The sequence below is a fragment of the Carcharodon carcharias genome, chromosome 1, assembly GCF_017639515.1.
Source record: "Carcharodon carcharias isolate sCarCar2 chromosome 1, sCarCar2.pri, whole genome shotgun sequence".
In the NCBI taxonomy this organism is placed as follows: Eukaryota; Metazoa; Chordata; class Chondrichthyes; order Lamniformes; family Lamnidae; genus Carcharodon; species Carcharodon carcharias.
Genome location: NC_054467.1, coordinates 150,416,368 through 150,438,416, shown reverse-complemented (window position 1 = coordinate 150,438,416; position 22,049 = coordinate 150,416,368). Strand labels below are relative to the sequence as shown.

Sequence of the window (22,049 nt, the reverse complement as noted above, 5' to 3'; positions counted from 1 at the left end):
ATCTGCCTTGCCTGTTATACTTCTCGCATTTAAACAAATGCATTTCAGATCCCCAGTCCCACTGTGCTCAGTAATTTCCCCCTGCCTGCCCTTCCTCTTAGTCCTACTAGCCATATTCACTGGTTCCCAGTCATTTATTTCACCTGATGACCTATTGCTCTGGTTCCCACCCCACTGCCATACTAATTTAAACCCTCCTGAGTGACACCAGCAAACCTCGCAGCCAGGATATTGGTGCCCCTCCAGTTTAGATGCAACCCATCCAAATTTGAGAAAATAAACCAAGTTATTGCTGGAGCCAATCAGAAAAACAACATGTGCTTAGGACAGATTTAGTGTGATACAAACAATACATAAAACTTTTAATTATACAGATAGATCAGAGAATAATTTTTGACTGTGCTCCAGCTGGGAAGCCTTAGAATGATATAGAGCACAGGAGGCCATTTGGCCCATCAAGTCTGAGGTGGTTCTTTGAAAGCTATCTAGTTAGACCAACTGCCCTGCAGTTTCCACATAGAAGGTGAAAAATTGCAGGACTAGGTATTCATCCAATCCCATTTGAAAGTTATTACGGGATCTGCTTCCTCTCATCTCTAGTTTTATTATCAAATACCTTAAATCTGTGTCCTTTGGTTACTGACACTTGTGCCATTGGAAATAGTTTCTACTTATTTACTCTATCTAATCCTTCATGATTTTGAATACGTCTATTAAATCTCCCCTTAATCTTCTCTAAAGGAGAACAATCCCAGCTTCTCTTGGGTCTCCACATAACTGGAGTCTTTCATTCCTGGTACCATTCTAATAAATCTCCCCTCCTTCCTCTAGAGCCTTGACATTATTCCTTAAGTGTGGTGCTCAGAATTGATGATTCTTAATGAGTGCTCATTAGTTCTTTGTAGCATTCAAATTCTCGTACAGTCTTTGCAGAATAATTTCTAATGTGTGGTTGCCTCATTTCCAACAAATAGTTGAGAAATAGTGCACAGCATTGGTCAGAATTTCCTACAAACACTGCCAAATGGCAAGGCTCACTAGAGAACAAAAAGTTTAAAAATTACGTTTTCTTTTACAAAAAATGTAACTGTTACTCTATTTCAAGATTTACGTATTTGGTTGAAAGTTCAAATTGATGTACCAGTTCAAAGGCTGTGATTGTTTATTGTATAGAGTGTTACTCTCAAAATGATGGTGAAGCTAACAGTGGTCACCATCACTGATGCCTAAATAATGGTTAAACGTGAATATTCAATACCTGAACAACTTGGATGTTAGCTTTGCAAGAATGGCATTTCGCTGTCTGCTTCACTTTTGACCTGCATTGAATGTCATGAAATTGTTGCATTTCTGCAGTAGATACAAACCAAACCACTATAGGTAATTAGAGCAAGTGATTAGTAGTGCAATTAGTGTAACGTGATAACTATTAATTACTGCCAATCATCCTCTCTGCCACTGTATTCCTTCAGATTTTGAATTTTTCAGGGAGTTTAAAAAAATAACACACTTAAGTTGTTTTTTTATTTTTTTTTTACTTTTCCATTTTATCATTTTTTCTATCTCTTAGCCCAATCATTCATTCCCTCTATTTCTCTTTCTCTACCTGATCCAACATTAAATTCACCCCCTTTAACTCACATTCCTTCTACGGCTTATTTCTCAATCCTTAAATCTGATTGGCTGGCTAGGAAATGCGCTGTTGATTGCTCTTTTCACCCAGATACCATTTCCCTCACTGCACCATTATCAGTTCGCACTCTCAGCAACTTTATGAACAAAAATGTTTTAAACTGAGGGATTAAATCTAATTAACAACAAACACCGAGGATGCCTGCTATAGAAAATTCTCTCATTTTCACTTGTCAGCCAAAAACAAAAAGCCACATGTCCAGGGATTTTTTTAAATCACTCAAGTTTTTGTTTACGTACCTGCATGAGTGTAAGGCTTGTGTCAGACGTCACCACTGAGCTAATGACAGTAAAGCTAGACCCAAGCCATGGCAGGAAGCGAGATTTGATAGTATCAACACCAGAATAAACACCACCTTTTTTTTTAAAAAAATGAAAAATAAGTTAAGGTAAAGGCAATTATTTAAGTACTTATTCAATGTTAGCCTACGATTTGTTTAGTGTTCACTGACTGATTTGGAACATCTTCCTTTATTGTTTTTGTTTAAAAAAGTAAGCAAAGGAAAATATTGAGGGCAGAGTAGGGTAGGAGGGTGTGGGTGCAACGGTAGTAGAAGGGAAAGCGGAGGTGGTTGATGGGGACTCTGAGGCAGACATGGACCCTGGGGTTGGGAAGGAGAAGGCTGGGTAGGTAAATGTGGATAGGGGTGGGATTTTCAAGAAGGTAGGGAACATACACATTTATCTGAACATTCCCCAAAAGAATGGTTGGTAGGTGATGGTGGGGAGGTGGAAGGTGCAAGGGGGTTGACAGTGATGGGGGAAAGGACATGGATGACTTGGGGAGGGCAAAGTACAGGGGTGCTAAAGACAAATGTTACACTCACCATGCTTCTAAAACCAAAAGTGAAAGGAGAATCGTGTTGGACAGACACAGGTGCTGCATGGGAGTGTGGTCAGTGGGTGGGTGGAGATGCAGATCAGCTCAGATGAACAACTGATAGAGAACCCCAGCAGGGAGCACTGAAAATGCTCAGGACATTGGGATGAGTGTGATGGGGAGAAGATGATGGGGGGAGGATCAACGGGCGTGGGAGAGTGCTTGCATGAGGTTCCGAAAGGTCCTGCCACACACACTTCAGCTGAACTACCTGGGTGGGGGGGCGCTGGGAAATGCAGTGGGAGGGCTTGAAGCCTGCCAATGAAGCTAAAAGACACCATTACACATTATTCATTGAAAGAGAATATATTTTCAGATTATATAAAAAAAGGGACACAATGTGTTCACCATGGAACAAAATTGTGATCAGAATTTCTTCACTTTTCTAGGCATAACAATTCCAGGTACTGTCCTGACATCCGCAGCAGGGGTGGAGACAGCCTGTGCAATGGTTGGCCTTGTTGCCTCCGATGACTTCAGCATGGGTCCTCTGGAGAGCTGAGGCCTTGGAGGCCCCAGCTTGCTTTGGCTGTCCTCCTGTGAGCCAGCTGCTCCCTCTGCAGTGACAGAGGACGAGGTTGATTGGGGGGTGGGGGGGGGGGTCACAGGCAAAGGGGACTCAGAGGGAGAGGACAGTATGCACATATCTCCGCATCCTGTTGGACCAGGGGCTCCATGACATCCACCATCCTCCCCATGGAGACCTGTGTGCAATCGCGCATACATGCGCGCACACACTCAGAACAGGCAGACGCACTCCTCCAACTCACGTGCCACTCTGTTGAAGGCTTCCAACACCATGATGTTCCCTGCCTTCTGCTGACTCTCCACGAAGCGGTGGAAAGCGAAATCCAGAGGCTCGTCATCTGACTTGGACGTCACAAATATCTCTTCCCAGCAGTCCTCAGAGTGCCGGGGAGCTCAGTTGAACCTGCCTCCTACTGCTGCAGACAAGGATCTGTGCAGTGACCACCAGGTTGTGAACCTGAGCCTACTCTAGGTCTAGATCCCATCGAGGTATTTGTCTCTGCGCTGGTGGAGGGTGTAGGTAAGAGCTGTGACGGATCTTTCAGGCTGCTTATTTCCAGCTCTTCAATGGAGGAGTCCTCTTGGCTAGAGGCAAGGACCTGGAAGGAGCTGAGAGTCTGGCTGGCTGACAGCATCAGTCGCTTGGCAGAGCTCCCTGTGAACCAAAGTAGAGATAATTAGCATATGGCAGCAGAGACAAAAGCAGGAGGGAGAGCACTCACAGTTGCGTCGAGAGAGGGATAATGCGGTGCAGGATCCTCAGGTGGATGTTCACTGCCGACATCACTGCCGCAGAAGGCAGGGTCCACGTCCTCACCAGTCAGCGTGCTGGCACATTCCTCAAAGTGAGCGAGGAGACTAATGTCAGCCACTCCACTCCCAGACTGGAACCTCTCCCTACAGTTGTCAGCCAGCAGATTCAGTGTAACCTGAATAAGTGTGAAGTTATCCATTTCGGTAGGAACAAAAGAATGGCAGAGTATTATTTAAATTGAGATAGATTGGGAAATGTTGATGTACAAAGGCACCTGGGTGTGCTTGTACACCAATCACTGAAAGCAAGCACGCAGGTGCAGCAAGCAGTTAAGAAGGCAAATTATATGTTGGCTTTCATTGTGAGAGGACTTGAGTACAGCAGCAAGGAAGTCTTACTGCAGCCGACGGAAGTCGTACAGGGCCTTGGTGAGACCACATCTGAAGTATTGTGTGCCATTTTGGTCTCCTTACCCAAGAAAGGATATACTTGCCATCGAGGAAATGCAGTGAAGATTCACCAGACTGATTCCTGGGATGGGAGGATTGTCGTATGAGGAGAGATTGGGCCAACTAGGCCTTTATTCACGGAAGTTTAAAAGAATAAGAGGGGATCTCATTGAAGCGTATAAAATTCAGTCGGACAGACTGAATGCAGGGATGATGTTTCCTCTGGTCGGGGGGGTCCAGAACAAGGGGTCACAATCTCAGGATATGGGGTAGGCCAGTTAGGACTGAAATGAGGAGAACCTTATTCACTCAGAGGGCGGTGAACCTATGGATTCTCTATCGCAGAAGGAAGGCTGTGGAGGCCAAGTCACTGAATATATTTAAGAAGGTAATAGATAGATTTCCAGACTCTAAAGATGTCAAGGGGTATGGGGAGACAGCAGGAGTATGGCATTGAGATACAGGATCAGACACGATCATATTGAATGGCACAGTAAGCTCAAAGGGCCAAGTGGCCTACTCCTGCTCCCAGCTTTTATGTTTCTATGTTTCTCCTGCATGAAAACAGATGGAGAGAGTGTGAGCAGAACACATGTCACTGCATTGCGTGTTTGTGTGGTGAGTGGGGCCATGGATGGGATGATTAAGCGAGCTCCAGAGGATATGAGCCTGATGGAGATGTGAGGGTGTGCTTGAGAGTTAGTGGTGTTGTCCCTTGAGGGGAGAGATCTCTGTGGATGTGTGATGGGTTTCAGAGTGTGAGAGTTGAGTGATGAGAAGAGTGACTGATCCTGGCAAAATGGATGAGGCCATTCATCCTCTTTCGGCACTGGGTGGCTGTCCTCTTTTGCAGGGCATTGGCGCTGACCATTGCCTGCCATGCTGTGTTTGTCACTTTGCTTGCTGGCCTTTGCCCAGAGCAGGGTTGGAGGACATCACGGCGGGCCTCCATGACGTCCAAAAGATGTTCCAGGGATGCATCACTGAATCGAGGAGCTGTAGTCTTCTTGCCTTTCAGGGCCATGTCTTCTGTGCAGCAGTCCTGGGCTGGAAGGACTGAGAGGTGTGTGCGGCTATACTTTAAATATGGCAGCTGGCGTGAGGAAGTGGTGAGGTGACGGCGTCGCGGGCAATTTGGAGGCCGCCTGCTAGCTAAACAGCGTGACTCCCGGGAATGCATAATTAATGAGGCAGGATTGGGATGATACAGCATTGAAAAGCGGCCATTGTGGCCAGCAGGTAAAACGCTATTTCTCCCCACCTGCTACCGCACTTAGCGCAAATTTGGGACAATTCCGCCCAGGGTTTAATTATTCTCGAATGACAGCTCCTGCTCTGAAATTAGAGCAACCGCAGTCACATTATCAGTGTTTAATGGACATGGTTCTTCCTGGCTGACCTCACTGGGACATGTTGTTTCCTTCACTTTCCCATGAATGAATATTAACACATGCAAAAAGGATGGGAAAAAAGGCTGAAATCTATCAAGGCTCATCTGGCCCTAGGGTGTATAAAAAAACTGCTTTCCAATGATCAAGTTCCATTGGTACAGATGAAGCATTAACACACATGCTTAATTTTAGTCTCTCAACCAATCACCTCATGCGCTCCAAGTCTAAGAATATCAGAGAAAACCATTTTCGCCCATTGGGTCAGTCTAAAAGGCCACATATCATTAAGAACATCCCCCACTTGTACTGCCTCCCTAGAGGCTGTACCACATATTCATCCTCTGTGCAAGATGATTCTGGTTTTCAGCCCTCTGAAATTTCAGCTCCCATCATTTAAGCATTTCTCAGAATTTTGACAAGAGACTGGTAGAAGCATTATAAAATTTAGGATCCTTCATGTAGTGATTCACTGGTGCTGTGGCCATTTATCAGTGCTAAGCATCAACTGTACTCTTCTCCACCAATGCTGCCAGACTTGCTGAGTTTTTCCAGGTATTTCGGTTTCTGTTTTTGCTCTGATATGGCAAGCAGGAAGCCCCATCCCCCCAACCTCATTAAAAAGCAGGAAGTGCATCAGCTACTGCATTGATATATTGGCAATAGGCAGTCAGGGCCCACACCTGAAACAGTATTAATACTTCTGCATATGCAAATATGGGGCATCTGCCTGCAATTTTAGTTTCCAAGGCATCCAGCATTGGTGCCAGCTGCATTCAAGAAAACCATGCCTCAATGCTGTCCAACTGGTGGTCCTCAACTAGACAAGTGTATGTTTCCTCCGTAGATTCATAGAGTGGTTACAGCACACAAGGAGGCCATTTGGCCCATCCCATTTGTGCCAGTGGTCTGGGATAGTCCCATCCCCCTGTCCTTTCCCCCATAACTCTACAAATTCTCTCTCTTCAGGTACCAGCTTATGTGGGTTTCCAATAGCAGGGTCAAGACGACAAAGGAAAATTCAGCACTTCAAACTTATTGGTCATGACCCAGAAAATTTTGGGGGAAAAGAAATTGCGGACTAATCCTTTCCACATTCCATAAAATAGCTTCTTCCTCCTCCTGCCAGACACTTAAAGCAAAACATATAGGTTAAAAGTGGAGAAAAGTGTGAGCGCAGCCACTCTTTTCACAATGCTATAGAACAAAAACCTAGAAATCATAAAACCTGTTGAGAACATTCCTCAGCGAGTTTCTTCAGTTTCCACCCCCCCCACCATGTACATATACACATATATAGGGAAAAATGGCCATCTGGGCTCATTTCCACCCACCACCATGTCAAACAACAAATCCTTCTATTGAGGGCCCAAAAAAGGAACTTAGTGCCTGCAATCCAAGTAAATACAGTGAAAGTGAAGTAGGTTTGATTTTAAAAGGCGGGTAGTGAAAGAGTGATGTAGAGATAAGATTTGAAATTTAAAAGTGATACCTTCACTAGCTGCAAGACTGAGAATGGTGAATAATTCTCCTTGGACTTTTGAGGTCAGTTCAATAAGTTCACAGCATCGGTTCAAATTTTGGTCACATGAGTTGACCTGTGAATCAGGCAAAGGAAAAAACTGAAGAACCCTTCATATTATCTAATAAAAAAAAAATTAGAGACAACATCTCTACTTTTCACATTTACTAACAGTGAAGTTCTTCCAGTTGAAAACATGGTGAATTTTAATTGGAAGCACACAGAATATTTTGCCATTGATGTTAATTCTAGAAATCTGGCTAATCCAAATTCATTTTCACTCTCAGACAGGAGCTGGTTTAACACAAAAAAATTGCATTTATATAATACCTTTAATGTAGAAAATATCACAACTATTTCACAAACCGTAATCAGACAAAACATTTACACAAGCCAAAAGATCTTTGTAGAGTCACTAAAAGTTTGGTTGAAGAGGTGCCTTTTATGGAGGATCTAAAAAGGAGGGAGATAGACATGTTAAAGAGAGCAAGCTCTAGAGGTCAAGCTCTTGGTAGCTGAAGCCACAGCAATCAGTGATGGGGCAAATGCAGTGGGCAATGCACACAAAGTCAGAGTTAGAGGAGCATACATTTATCAGAGGATGACAAAGTTAGAGAAAGTTAAAGATAGCAAGTGGCATGACCTTTTAGTTTTAGTGACTCTACATGACCATGAAGAGATCTGAACACAAAGGAGAAGAATTTGATATTTGAGGCTTAAGGACCAGGAGCCTCAACGAGCCCAGTGTGATGGGTGAGTAGCACTTAGTGAGGAATAGGAAGCAGGCCACAGAACTTTGTATAACCTGAAGGTTGAGGGTTGAGTATGGGAGTATGCACAGGAGAGCATTGGAATAATTCAGTCTGGAGGCAGGAAGTGCATGAAATGAAGATTTAAGCAGCAGATGGACAAGGAGGTGGAAACAGTGAATTCTACAAAATGGGGGCAGGCTATCTTTGTGATAGAGAGACAACATGCGATCAGAAGCTCAGCACTGATGAATGATCAGTTCAACTTGAGGTAGTGGTCAAGGAAGGGTATGGAGCTTGCAGGAAGTATTGAATATTATGGCTTTGGTCTTCTTGACATTTAACTGAAGAAAACAATGAAGCAGTACGACAGTAGAGATAATAGAACAGTCGAAAGAAGTGGTGGAGACCTGGGTGTTACTCGGCGTACATATGGACCCTGACTCCATGGGCCAGGTTAAGCTGTCCTGACGCAGGGCAAACTCATGTCAGGCAGTTGCCAGGGCTGGGGGGGGTGTGCAAGGAAAAAGATGGACAGGACGCTATTCTGGGATTTTTTGCCCTCATTCTCACTGTGTGGTACTCAGGGATGCAGGATAAGGGCGCTGGTCACAAGCCCACACACAAACCCAGACGCCAGTGGCTCCATTTCCACAGGGTGGCGATTTCAGACACCCCACAATTTTCATGGGGCAGGATTTTCCCCCCGCCGGCCGTGTGCAGCGGGCGGGCCCAGGTATGGCTGCGAGACCAACGACAGGCCATGATCAGGGTCCGACCGCGATTTCACTCTGGCTGGCCAATTAACGGCCAGCCAGCATGAAAGGCATGCGGAAACATTCAGTGCTGCCGGGGTGGGGGGAGGGAGCAGCATGAGCGCTGAAGTCTGCACACAGAGCCTCAGGGAGCTGAAGGATTTTAAATATAAAAATAAACTTTTTACAAATGATAAACATGTCCCCACTTGTCCCTCTTCATGTGACTGAGTCACATGTAAAAAAGGATGTTAAAAAATATTTACTTTTTTTTTAAAGTAACTGTTGGAAACCTCATCCCACCTGTGGATGAGGTTTCATAAAAAAAACGCAAAGGCTGCCTGACCTATTCATCCACCCGCCAACAGGGCAGTTGAGCGGTCATCAAAAAAAATACAACTTAATTAATTGCTTAAGGGCCTTAAAAGGCCTCTTAATTGTCGGCAGGCGCGTTGCCACCTCTCACACCCGCCAACCAAAAGATTGCAAGAGTGCACGATGATGTCGGGATGCTCGGCCGACGCCATTGCGCACTATTTCACTCCCATTTGGGTCGGGTGCGCACTTGCCCGTGGGATGAAAAATTCTGCCCACGGAATTGAGCCAGGTTCTGAAGGAAATGTGGGTTATGTCAGCTCAGAGGTGCCATGGACCATAGGGGAAAGTCTGTTCTGGAGTTGGCAACCTTTTGACAGGCATGTTTAAGGGTATTGCTACTTCACACATCATAATGTAATCCTGTATAAGAAGTTAAATGCATTCTTAATGCAGTGATTGATATTAGGGGTTTGTTTGAAAAGGTAAGTGACCATTAAATTGACTACTTTTGTGAAAGTGGAAAAACCTTCATCTGCATTAGATAGATATCCATTGGATAAAGTGCTCTTCTGCATTGAACAGTATTTATATTAAGATTTTACTATGCCTGTTGCACCCTGCGCCTTTATCTTTTCATTGGGTGACAGATCAGCCATCTGTTAAGCCTGTGAAACAATCTGTTCCACTACTTCAAAGGCTTTAAAATGTTCAGCTTTGGAGGCTTTGTTGACAGTTGTCCAGTGGATTCTCATTATGAATGCTTGGCTGGGCTTCAAACCCCACTAATGTATTCAACTCAGCAGGAACTGTTGATACAGATGTGAAGTGGACTGTGATCTGTTTAGATTGACAGTTTTGAACTCCTAAGGAGGAGTAAGGTTTTTTGGAAATGGTTTTTGCATCGCTGTTTATTTTGACAGTTTTGCGAGCATTTTTTAAAATTAATCATTCATGGGATGAGAGCATTGTTGGCTAGGCCAGCATTTATTGCCTATCCCAGTTGCCCTAGCTAACGTGGTGGTGAGCTGCCTTCTTGAACGGCTACAGTCCACGTGATGTAGGCAAACGCACAATGCTGTTAGGGAAGGAGTTCCAGGACAGTGAAGGTGACGGCGCTATATTTCCAAGTCAGGATGGAGAGTTGCTTGGAAGGGAACTTCCAGTTGGTGGCGTTCCCATCTATCTGCTGCCCTTGTCCTTCTAGATGGTAGTTTGCAAGGTACTATCTAAAGGAGGCTTGGTGAGTTCTTGTAGTGCTTCTTGTAGATGGCGCACACTGCTGCCACTGTGCATTGGTGGCAGAGAGAGTGAATGTTTGCAGATGGGGACTCTGTGCAATCATCAGCGAATATCTCCACTTCTGACGTTATGACGCAAGGAAGGGCATTGATGAAGCAGCTGAAGATGGTTGGGCCTAGGACACTACCCTGAAGAATTCCTGCAGTGATATCCTGAGTTGGAGATGATGGACCTCCAATAACCACAACCATCTTCCTTTGTGCTAGCTAAGAGTACAACCAGTGGAGAGATCCCTCCCAATTCCCACTGACCCCAGTTTTGCTAGGACTTCTTAATGCCACACTTGGTCAAATGCTGCCTTAATATCAAGAGCATGTCAAGCTGCCCCAGTGTTATTAGGGGGCTCGAGTTCGGTCCACAGTGGATACTGGGCAGGTAGGTGTTGGGGTGGGGAAAGGGGGCTAGGGTGCCTAAACACATGTACAGAATTTGGCCAACTTCCCAGCAAATAGAGGTGGGTCTTCTGACAGGCAGCCTCACTTCACCTGCCTCTGGTCTGATCCCCAAACGCACCATGAAAATAGCATGGACAGACACTGCTGGGCAGGAGGTAGGATAAAATATCCTGACTTGCGATTCTTGCCTCAAAAAAAAAAAAAAATGGGAAAATCTTCTCCCAAGTCTTTGGATGATCTGGCCTAGAGGCACCAAGTACAGCAGAAAGTGGGGCCCAAGGATAAATCTTTGGAGAACTCCAGAGTTAACAGTATTGAGGTGGGAAAAGACCTGCAGATGCTCTGCTGGATATGCAAGAATGGAACCAGACAAGCTTGGGTAGTCCCAACCTTCTGGAAAATGAAGGAGAGGCATTAAAAAGTAGGTGAATACAAAAAGAACAAGAACAAGAGACAAAAAGCAGGAGACCACAATGTCCGGTTAGTCTGCTCCACCAGCTAATACAATCATGGCTGATCTTGGGTTTCAACTCCCCTTCTCCTTCCCTAATTGCTCCCATATCCCATGAATCCAAGACACCAAAAATCTGCCTATCTCAACCTTAAATATAGTCAATGATGAAGCATCCACAACACTCTGGGGAAATGCAAACCTTTCAGTGAAGAAATTTCTCTGCATCTCAGTACTAAGTGATTGATCCTTTATTCTGAGACCGTGCCCTCATGTTCTAGATTCCAGCCAGCAAAAACAACCTTTCAGTATCTACCCTGTCAAGCCTCTTCAGAATCTATGTTTTGAAGAGATCACCTCTCTTTTTTTTTAAAAAAAACTCAAGAGAACACAGGCCCAATTTACTCAGCCTCTCATTATACAACTCCCTCATCCCAGGGATGAATCCAGTGAACCTTTGCTGTACTGCCTCCAATGCAGGTACATTTGGCTTTCATAACATTTATCTGCTCATCAGGAACTCCAAATCCCGACAGTCTTCAGAGTTTCCATGCATGCACAAGGAGGGAGCAGGTTGCACATAAACAGAGCTGCATCTTTAAGTTCTTGGGGCTGACGGCCAGCCCAGGTGTGCCTGTACATAAAAAAAAAGGCACCAAAACCCAAGTCAGGTGACCGGGCGCAGAGCAGACCCAGGCAGGAGATAGGGAGAGGTCCCAAAATAAGAGTCAGAGAGGGGATAGGGACAGGGACAGGGGAATGTCAAAGTACAGTTTAAGAAGGGAGGAGCAGAGAAACAGAAAGAGGGTTGCAGGGAGCAGACTAAGGGAAAATGGCAGATAGCTCCGTGCTGCAGGCCATTAGGGCAAAGGCACCCCTTTGGAGCAGTATTGTTCTGCTCGGCACGGTCACGATCTGAAGTTGTGCCTGTAATTTGGTGTTCGAGTGTATACTCAGGAATCCAGGGGATGGAGAATGAAACCCTGTGAAGTAGGCCATGGTCAATGCCATCCAAGTTTGGTAATTGAAGGGGGCTCAAGAGAGGCCCTGAAGATCCAAGACGGCAGTCAAAGACTGGTGACTCCGCGCTGTGGGCAGTTGGGGCAAAGGCACACTTTTGGAGCAGTAATGTTTTGCTTGGCATGGCCAAAGATCTGAAATTGCACTTGCGAGTTGGTGCTCGAGTGTATAGTCAGGAATCCAGAGGAATAGAGTCTAAGGAGATGAGACTGAAACCTTGCAAGATGGGCTGTTGTTGAAGCTGTCCAAGTTGAAGTGACATTTGAAGAGGATTCTGAGGTGAGATTTCTGAAGGTAAAGACTAGAATCCTTTGAGAAAGAGTTTCAGTGAGATTGATTGACTCAGTGTTACTGACATCTGGGTGGGTTGTTGAGAAATCCATAGACTCTGTCTTGGTCACATCTACCATTTACTGTGTACGGTACTGTGCTCAACCACAGTTGGCTTGTTAAATCACATGCACCTCATATTTACTTTAAATGTTAGAGTACAAGATATATTGTAAATTATTTCATCTTTCTGACCTTGTATAATAAAGTTTATTTTTGTTTGTTTAAAATTTGTGGAATCTTGTGGCTTTATTCACTGAGCATGTGTCAAAATGTTATTGGTCCCTAAGTGGATCTTACCAACGATTTGGGGGTCTGACCTAGGATCATAACAATGTAGAGGCCAAAACTGCATACAGTATTCCAGATGTGGGACACCAAAGCTCCATACGATTGTAACTAGACATATTTTATTCCTGCACCCCAATCCCCTTGCAAAATGGGCCCCAATCCCCTTGCAAAAAGAGCCTTCCTTATTACTTGCTGCACCTGAATGCTAACTTTGGACTCCCTGTATGTGGTATAATTGACTTTGTTAAAAGATTACAGCAAGCTGAGAAGGATAAGAAAAGCTAATGCACCAATGGTTACAGACAGAATATATATCATTTGTGACTTTGCTCAGGGCCATTTCAGTGCAGTGGCAGATGAGAGATTTAAATATGAATATGTAGGAAAGATTGGCTCAGTTTTGAGAGAACATGTTCAAGAAAAGGAAGATTAGAGACAGGGCAACAATGTGCAAATAAAGGATGGGTCCTTGAGGGAGGGGGGTGTGAGGACAACAGCCTTGAAGAAAGAGGGGCAATACCCGAGAAGTGGGAACCATTAACAATGTCAGCTAGCACTGGGGCCCGGAAAAGAAGTTTGGTGGTCAGAAGTTGAATGGGAGTGAGGTCAAGAGAAAGAACAGAAGGTAGGTCTTATGAATTCAAATGAGGGTATGAGGCAAGATACGAGATACTAGAGAGATGTAGGTTCTTGACTAGGGGATTGGGGAACTTGGAGAAGATTTGACTTGTTGGGCAGAACAAGAAGGGTGATGCAGAGATGATTGGATGGTCTTAATTTTAGTGCAAAAGAAGGCCTTAAGCTTGTTGGAAATCACCGAAAAGGAGGAGTTACTCAGTGTAGAGGATGAAAAGAGTGAAAAATTTCAGGTAGGGCTTGATGGTGGTAGAAAACAAATTGTAAAAAGGGGTGTTGGGGGTATAGCAAGGTGAAGTGTCAATGGAGAATGGGAAGAACCATAAATGTGATTTGATGGCAAGGACCAGATCACCAGTGTTTTAGGCTTGTCGTATGGTCTTATTCAAGATGGATTCAAGCCTGGAACAACAGCAAGAGACTAGAAGCCAGGAGGGGTAGTGATAGGTTTGGGTAGGGGGTGAGAGCAGTAAAGTACTAAAGACGGGAGAAATAAAAAGGATTGTGTCACCAGAATGGAATGAGACAGGAGAGACCAGAACAGATCAATAGAGGTTCAGAAGAAAAATGGATATAGAAGTGTGAGTAGAGAGTAACAGCCGTATTGGACATTGAAGGAATTTAGGTTACATAGTCACAGCAAGGATTAGCAGAAACATGTCCTGGCTGTAAACAGAGGATTGAGAGATGATTTCAGTGAGTTCAAAGTTGAAGTGTGGAGGCCTGTGCTGGGGCAAATGGAATCAGCTTGCAGTAATCAAATGTCCAGGTTCAGGTACAGACCTAGAGCGCAAGCAAGTCCAGGAGATGTTTGAGGGGAACAGTATAAGTGGGCACATGGGTGGAAGTTATCCAGTAGAAGAGCGAGAGCGAATCAACCAGGAGTGGAGAGTTAGCCACAAGGTTAATCCAGTAGTTCAGAGGTGAGTAACAGTCTATGAATTTAAAAATGCACATTTGGTTACAGATCTCAAATTCACAAATCCAAGAGCTGAATGCCAAAGAAGAATTGAGTGTAGCTGCTCTTAACATCAAGGCAACAATCAAGGCCCAGTATGGTAACAAGAAGACAGACCATGGTCAATGGGAATCAAAGGGAAAATGCTCCAGTGACTGGCAGAGGAAGATGGTTGCGGTTGTCAGAAACCAGTCATTGCAGTACCAGGACATAACTGGCAGAGTTTCTCAGAGAAGTGCCCTCATTCAATCATCTTCTGCTACTTCAATGATATTCTCTACATCGTAAAGGTTAGGATGTGGGGGTTTCATGATGCTTAACCCATTCAGAATCCCTCCAACAATGAAGCCATCCAAGCAAATCTACAGCAAAATCTGGATAACATGCCAATTTGGGCAGGTACTGTTCATGCCAGAACATGACCATCTCAAAAAAAGTGAAAGCCCAGCAATCTCCCCATAACCTTCAAATGGCATCACCATCACTGACTCCCACACTATCAATATCTTGGGGAATGCAGTTGACTAGAAGCTTCACTGGAGTAGCCAGATCAGTACTGTAGCTACAAGCACAGAGCCAACCGGATACTCTCCAACAAGTGGCTTATTTCCTGACCCCTGAAAGCCAATTCTCCATCTATCAGGATTACCATGGAATACTGAATACTCATCTAGATTGATGGAACCACAACATTTAAGAAGCATGACACAGTCTTGGAGGCAGGGGGAGGGGGGTGAAGTGGGTGGTGTAGTTGCTTGATCCGCACCCTTGCCACTATATTCAATATCCACCCCCCTCACCAACAGTAAGCTTTGGGAATTTGTAACAGCTCCTACGGAATTTCAGGTAAGGCGTATCAAGCTCTGCACAAATATATGTTGTTGGAACACACAAAGCCACCCCCTTGGAAGTCAGAACAATATCATCACAAAGCCCCAAGAAGATGTTTCAATTAGAGATGGAAGGCCTTCTGCTTCTTTAGTGGACAACAATGTTTCACACAGTCAGTCGTCCCAATATACCTCAGCAGAGGTTATTTCAAATAGGAATGTCAAACACTTGGTCTGTGGAACAGTTTCATCCAGCCCACAGTTTTCCCATTGTTTGTGGGCTTTGCTGGCAAGCCCAACATTGATAACCCATACCAAGTTGCCTTTGAGAAGGAAGCTTTCTTCTTACACAGCTGCAGTTTATGTGAAGACACTCATACAATGCTATTCAACAGTAAGTTCCAAGACTTTGACCTAGCACCACTAAATGTTTGAGTCAAGAGTGTTCAGGGAAATCTCTTGGAAAGACAAGGAAAGTTTTTGAATTGATGCACTGAATTATAGAAAAGAATTAGAGAAGATACCAGTCATAGAATCTAGAGATGCAAAGCACAAAGAGAACTTGGGGATAATCTGGAATAGGAGCAGTTGGCTTAATCAATAGGTGTGGATCAGCATGGAAAAAAGCATGGGTTGGTAGAAACATAAGCTAATTAAATATTAATCAATTGCTGCCAATTGTTCATTGCATGAAATGTAATGTAATTCCAAAATGGTGTTTAAATTCATACTTATCCCAACAATTTTAAAAAGTGCTCTCAATAGCAATTGACAAAAAAGGTGGATTTTTTTCTTTCATAGGCTTTGAGTGTCACTGACAAGGTTAACATTTGTGCCCAATTGTTCTAAAGGTGATGGTGTACCATTTTCTTGAACTGCCACAGTCCATGTGGTCTAGGTAGACCCGTTGTGCCGTTAGGAAGGGAGTTCCAGGTATTTCACCCAGCGACAGGAAAGGATTGGCAATATAGTTCCAAGTCAGGATCGAACATGGCTTGGAGGGGAACTTGCAAAGCGATGTGTTCCCATGTGTTTGCTGCCATTGTCTTTCTAGCTGGTAGAGGTCACAGGTTGACAGCAGCTTGATGAGTTGCAATAGTGCATCTTGTAAATGGTACACACTGCTGCCACTGTGCATCAGTGGTGGAGGAAGTTAGTGTTTAAGGTGGTGGATAGGGTGCCAATTCAAGAGGACTGCTTTGTCCTGGATTGTGTGGGGCTATTAGTGTTGTTAGAGCTGCACCCATCCAGGCCAGTGGAAAGTATTCCAACACACTCCTTATTTGTGCCTTGAAGATGGTGGACAGGATTTGGGGAAATCAAGAGGAAGAGTTACTCTCCACAGAATTCGCAACCTCTGACCTGCTCTTGTAGCCACAGTATTTGTATGGCTGGTTCATATCAGTTTCTGGTCAATGATAAACCTCAGAATGCTGAATCCCCCATCATCAAAACTGGTAATGCCATTGAATGGCAAGGGGAGATGGTCATTGCCTGGTGCTTGTGTGGTGCGAATGTTACTTGCCACTTATCAGCCCAAGCCCGAATATTGTCCAGGTTTTGCTGCAAGTGTACACAGATTGCTTCAGTATCTGAAGGGTAACAAATGGTGCTGAATATCAGCAAACATCCCCACCTCTGACCTTATGATGGAGGGAAGGTCCTGCAGCAGAAGATGGCTGGGCCTAGGTCGCTATCCTAAAGGAACTCCTGCAGTGATGTCCCGGGACTGAGATAATTGACCTCCATCAGCCATAACCATCTTCCTTTGTGCTAGATATATAAATACAACAAGTAGAGAGCTTTCTCTACCCCGCCCCCCCACCCCCGCCCCACCCAGCACCGATTTCAACTGACTTAAACATTTTGCCAGGGGGCTCTTGAATGCCACACTTGGTCAAATGTTGCTTTAAGTGTTGAGGGCAGTCACACTAAATAAATCCAGTCACAAATGCATCCAGCTCATTTTTAAATTCAATCAGCAGCATAAAATTAGCCAACTATTTAAATAAATGTGAATGACAAATATATACTTAACAGAAATAATAAGAAACAAATGTAATCTTAAACATGGAAGGAGAGAGAAATTAGAATGCAGGTAAGGAAGAAAATGTACAAACAACAGGGACAGGAAGTGGAAGAACTTGAGGAAAAAAAAGTTACACCTGTAAAATACACTGTAATAATTGAAGGTGAAAAAACAAATAAGGATTTTAATCCAGGATGTAATAAAACTTTTATTTTCTTACATTATGCATTTGCTGAACATGACCTAGGAGGTGCCAGGATAAAAGGATCAAGCCCACCATAAAAAAAAATGAATTTGACACATCTGGTTTAGAACTTCAGCAATTTGAGGAGCCCTGGGACATTAAATTTCAACCATGCTCATTTTCTGACAGTATGGATAATCTTCACAGCTTTTCCAATCTCACTTCAGTACTTGCAATCAAAGTCACACAGATGGACACAGGAATCTGAGCAACAATACGCATAAAAATGTAAGAAATAGGAGCAGGAGTAGACCATACGGCCTGTCGAACCTGCTTTGCTATTCAATATGATCATGGCTCCCCTTCAGCCTCAACTCCACTTTCCTGACCACTCCCCATATCCCTTAAAATGGGAATTAAATTTTATAATTACTTGAAATATCACTGTGCCTTTTCCTGCTTTGTAAACAGTGCACATCATCACACACTCAATGATGTTAGTGTTACCACATGTAGTACAATCCAATAGAATATACTGGGTGTGACAATGGGCTTTGTAGCCTCTGTTGTTTGGGTACTAAGGATGCTCCTCGGGGACCAAATATTGCCTAATGCACATTTCTGCAAATCACACTGGATGTCATCTTGGTGGGGGTGTTAGCGCATGCAACTAATGTCTGCCAGAAACAGATCATAACGTCAATCGGCCGAGGTCAATAGTGCCATTTCAAAGTTCAACACTCCATCCAACCCCACCCCCAACCTGACATAGCTGAATACATGTTAAGCAGTAGCCCGCACCAGCAGTACTTAGAGATCATCAACTACTTACAGGTTAGTTGATTACTACAATTGCAGTAATAACAGAAATATTTACTGCTTTTCACCATTACTTCAAGTTGCCACAGATTACAGGGAGTAGGCTCTCCAAGAGCTGGAAACACAAACATTTACCCTGTCCAACCCATTCAAAATTATAAAGATCTCTATCAGGTTTCCACTAAGCCACAAGTGAAGAGAAGAGCTACAGGAAACCCTGCCAGGCATCCAGGACCAGAAATTTATCAGCACAATCATCAAGGAATATAGGACCTAAACTGAGTGTAAACACAAAGCTTTCATTAACTGGAAACTTCACCACAACTCAAGAGAAAAGCAGCAGTTGTCATACACGGGTTACAGCATAAAACCTGAGACCCAAGGAACAAATGGTAGGTAGAAATAGTGCAAGAGATCCAACATGTAGTTTTTCAGTGCAGTCAAGACGATCTATGGCCCAAGCGCTCAAGGGCTCACCATGCTGAGAGCCAAGCACTATCAAGGACAGGAGGGTAGTCAGTGCTTACTGGAGAGCGCATTAAAAGAACTCTTCAACTGAGACTCTAGGCGGAATTTTCCAAGTCCTCTGGCGGCGGGCATGATAGATGGTGTGCGCAGAAAATATGGCAGGACTCACTTCATGGTGGTGTGAAGGCAGGTCGCGATCTTCCGTTGGCGGGCTGCTTTTCCTGCCATCGGTTGGCGGGGAGCTTATTGTAATACATCAGCTTATAATTAAAAGGCCATCCTGCCAGGCTCTTGGAACCCTGCCGTATCGTCCACCCACGTCGGTGGGAAAGCACACCGACATTTTCACAACAGTACCCAGGTGACGTGCACTTGGCGGCCTTCACTTTGACGGAATGGAGGTGAGTGAGCAGCAGAGTTCTCCACAGCTGGCCCGTTGTTTACAGACCTCAGGGGCAACTTATGCCTGGCCTCGGAGGCCACTGCTGAGGGTCGGGGTGGGGGTCAAGTGCTGCCCTGGTGCTGCATCCCACGCACTGGCAAATCAAGATGGGGGGGGCAGGGTAAGTGAGGGAAGTGGCCACACATTAGGGACACCTGTATAAACTGACCATGCCTCTGCAACTGAGACAGATCAGGCACAGCCACAGTGATATGATTGGGGTCAGGCTCCTCGCCTGCCTGCCCATGCAAGCAACACAGAGGCACCAAAAGGCCACCAAGCAGTACATACCCACCCACCCCTGGCATAAACTTCAAGTTCACCACCACTTTATTGAACCATGGAGCAGTTGGACTGCACGTTTTACAATCTCCTCGACAATGCTGGCCATGTAGCAGTTGCCGTTCAAGGCACTCACAGCCCATTGCAATCTCAGCATCCTGGTTTGGACCAGTGTCCCCCATGTCGCAGGTTGACAGGGCAGCCATGCAGTGCACTCATCTCTGGCCATCTAAGGGGTGACCAGCACTCTCCGGGAAGTGTTAAGGGGCGGTCACACAGGGCCAGGAGAGTACAGCCATGATAACCACGTCTTTCTCTCTTTCATGCTGCAGGAGGACATCTGGATCCTGATGACCTAGCTGTATGCCTGATGGTCTACAGAGACCAAAGATGGTGGCGAGAACGACTGAGGCACCTGGCTGCACAAAAGCAGGAGCAGCAACCTCAGGAACAAGGGGCAGCGGGGCTCCTGCACACGCTGCCCAGGAGCGACAGCGAGCCGTGGCTGGTCGGCACCTAGCGACACCCAGGGTCTATAGATACCGCCCGTCATTCCTGCAGATGACTGAGAACCAGTGTCACCAGTGGGACCTGGTGGCTCACATCTGCCACTTTCTGCAGGACTTGGTGCCAAGGGGATATGGAGGGCATCCACTGCCAGTGGCTGTGAAAGTGACTGCAGTGCTCAATTTCTATGCCAGTGGCTCCTTTCCGGGCACCACAGGTGACCTCTGTGGGATTTCACAATCCACCACCCACAAATGCATTTATGAGGTCATGGATGCCATCTTCCCCGTGGCACACAACTTCGTGCATTTCGCCCGGGACCAGGACAGCCAGGGTGCAAAGGCCATTGGATTTGCCCTGACCTCGGGATTCCCACAGATGTAGGGTGCAAGTGACTGCACTCATGTGGTGCTCAGGTCTCCATCGCTGCATATGGTGGACTTCATCAACCACAAGGACTTTCATTCACTGAACGTGCAGCTGGTACACGACCACTAGAAACACATCCTGCAGGTATGCGCACGGTTTCCAGGGAGTGTGCACGATGCTTACATCCTGAGTCGCTCGCAGATCCCTGCAGTCTTCCAGGACGCAAAGAGGCGGCAGGGTTGGCTCTTTGGGGACAAGGGCTAATCACAGAGGGCATGGCTGATGACACCCACGCAGCGGCCTCAGACAGCAGCAGAGCGATGCTATAATGAGGCTCATGCAGCAGCTCGCAACTTGGTGGAGCAGACCATCAGGATGCTGAAGATGAGGTTCTGGTGCCTGTACCTGTCTGGTGGAGCCCTGCAAAACAGTCCATAGGAGGGTGTCATGCATCATCATCACCTGCTGCACCCTTTACAACCTGGCGCTGCAACGGGGAGAGAAGCTGGCTGAGGAGCTGCACATCTCCAATGAGGAGGATGCCCACGGGGATGAGGGTGAGGAGATTCTCGGTGATGATGATGGCAGCAATGAGGCTCTGGCACTGGCTAGATGAAGCAGGTGCACTCTGGACGCCCTCATAGCTGCCACATTTGTGGAGGATGATGACGATGAGGCGTTCCTGCAGATCCTCACGTCGCAGTTGTGAAGTACAGACTGACAGACCTCTGTGACGCCTGCCCACTACATTCTGGCAGCAATGACCAGCACTGCCAAAGTGCAGGCATCAGTAATGTTTCCAGGGAGTGTGAGGCTGGACCATCACTTTGATCTGAAGGCCACACAGAGCACAGGGAAGAGGCCCTGGACTGAGACACCTGCCTTTTAGCTTGTACAGAAAGGTTTCACAGCTGAGTGACAAAAACACTGCTCAACAAGACAAGGAGCCAAAGGGAGGGAGACATTCCTGGGAGATTATTGACAATAGTGAACAGCATGTACAAGTGATCAACACCCGTGCCCAAGCTGTGCAACTTCTTTTACCTAAGCTTGGCCTAAATAGCCAAGTGGTTATGGTACTGGGTTTGGAACCCCAAGATCAAGAGTTCAAATCTCACAATGGCAAACTATGAAACAATGTAACTTCATCTGAAACAGATGGAAACGTGTTTGTACTCGAAAGAGTTACATTATAAGCTTGGCCTAAATAGCCAAGTGGTTATGGTACAGGGCTTGTAACCCCAAGATCAAGAGTTCAAATCTCACAATGGCAAACTATGAAACAATGTAACTTCATCTGAATAGGAACAGATGGAAATGGGTTTGTACTCGAAAGAGTTACTTTTACCTAACATCCGGGGTCGAGTTCTGGTCATAAACCAGCTGATCGCCGCCATGTTGTGGTATCGGCTGGTCACTTTGAACCCTCCCCCGGACTTTGTCACAAAAATCCAGAAATTGTTAGTCAACTTCTTCTGGGACAAAAGATTGCACTGGGTCGCTGCTGAGGTTCTGAGTCTCCCGCTTAGGGAGGGTGGTCAGGCGCTAGTGTGCCAACGCACACAGATGGCGACTTTCCGCCTTCAGACCCTGCAGCGATACCTCTACGTCGAGCCTCCTCCGAGATGGTGTGCCCTGGCAACGTATTTCTTCCATCAGGTGCACGGCCTGAATTATGACATGCAGCTCCTGTTTATAGAGCAG

General features: G+C 45.5%; 1 protein-coding gene across 1 annotated transcript in view; it reads right to left on the bottom strand.

Annotated features, from left to right (window-relative positions):
• Nucleotides 1-22,049, bottom strand: part of spata18 (spermatogenesis associated 18) — a 122,814-nt gene that overhangs the window by 87,760 nt on the left and 13,005 nt on the right. Inside the window, exons 2-3 of the mRNA XM_041183070.1 lie at nt 7,184-7,289; nt 1,933-2,048 (exon numbers count right to left, since the gene is read on the bottom strand). Coding sequence (XP_041039004.1) covers nt 1,933-2,048; nt 7,184-7,289 — 222 coding nt within the window. The remainder of the gene's footprint in view (nt 1-1,932; nt 2,049-7,183; nt 7,290-22,049) is intronic.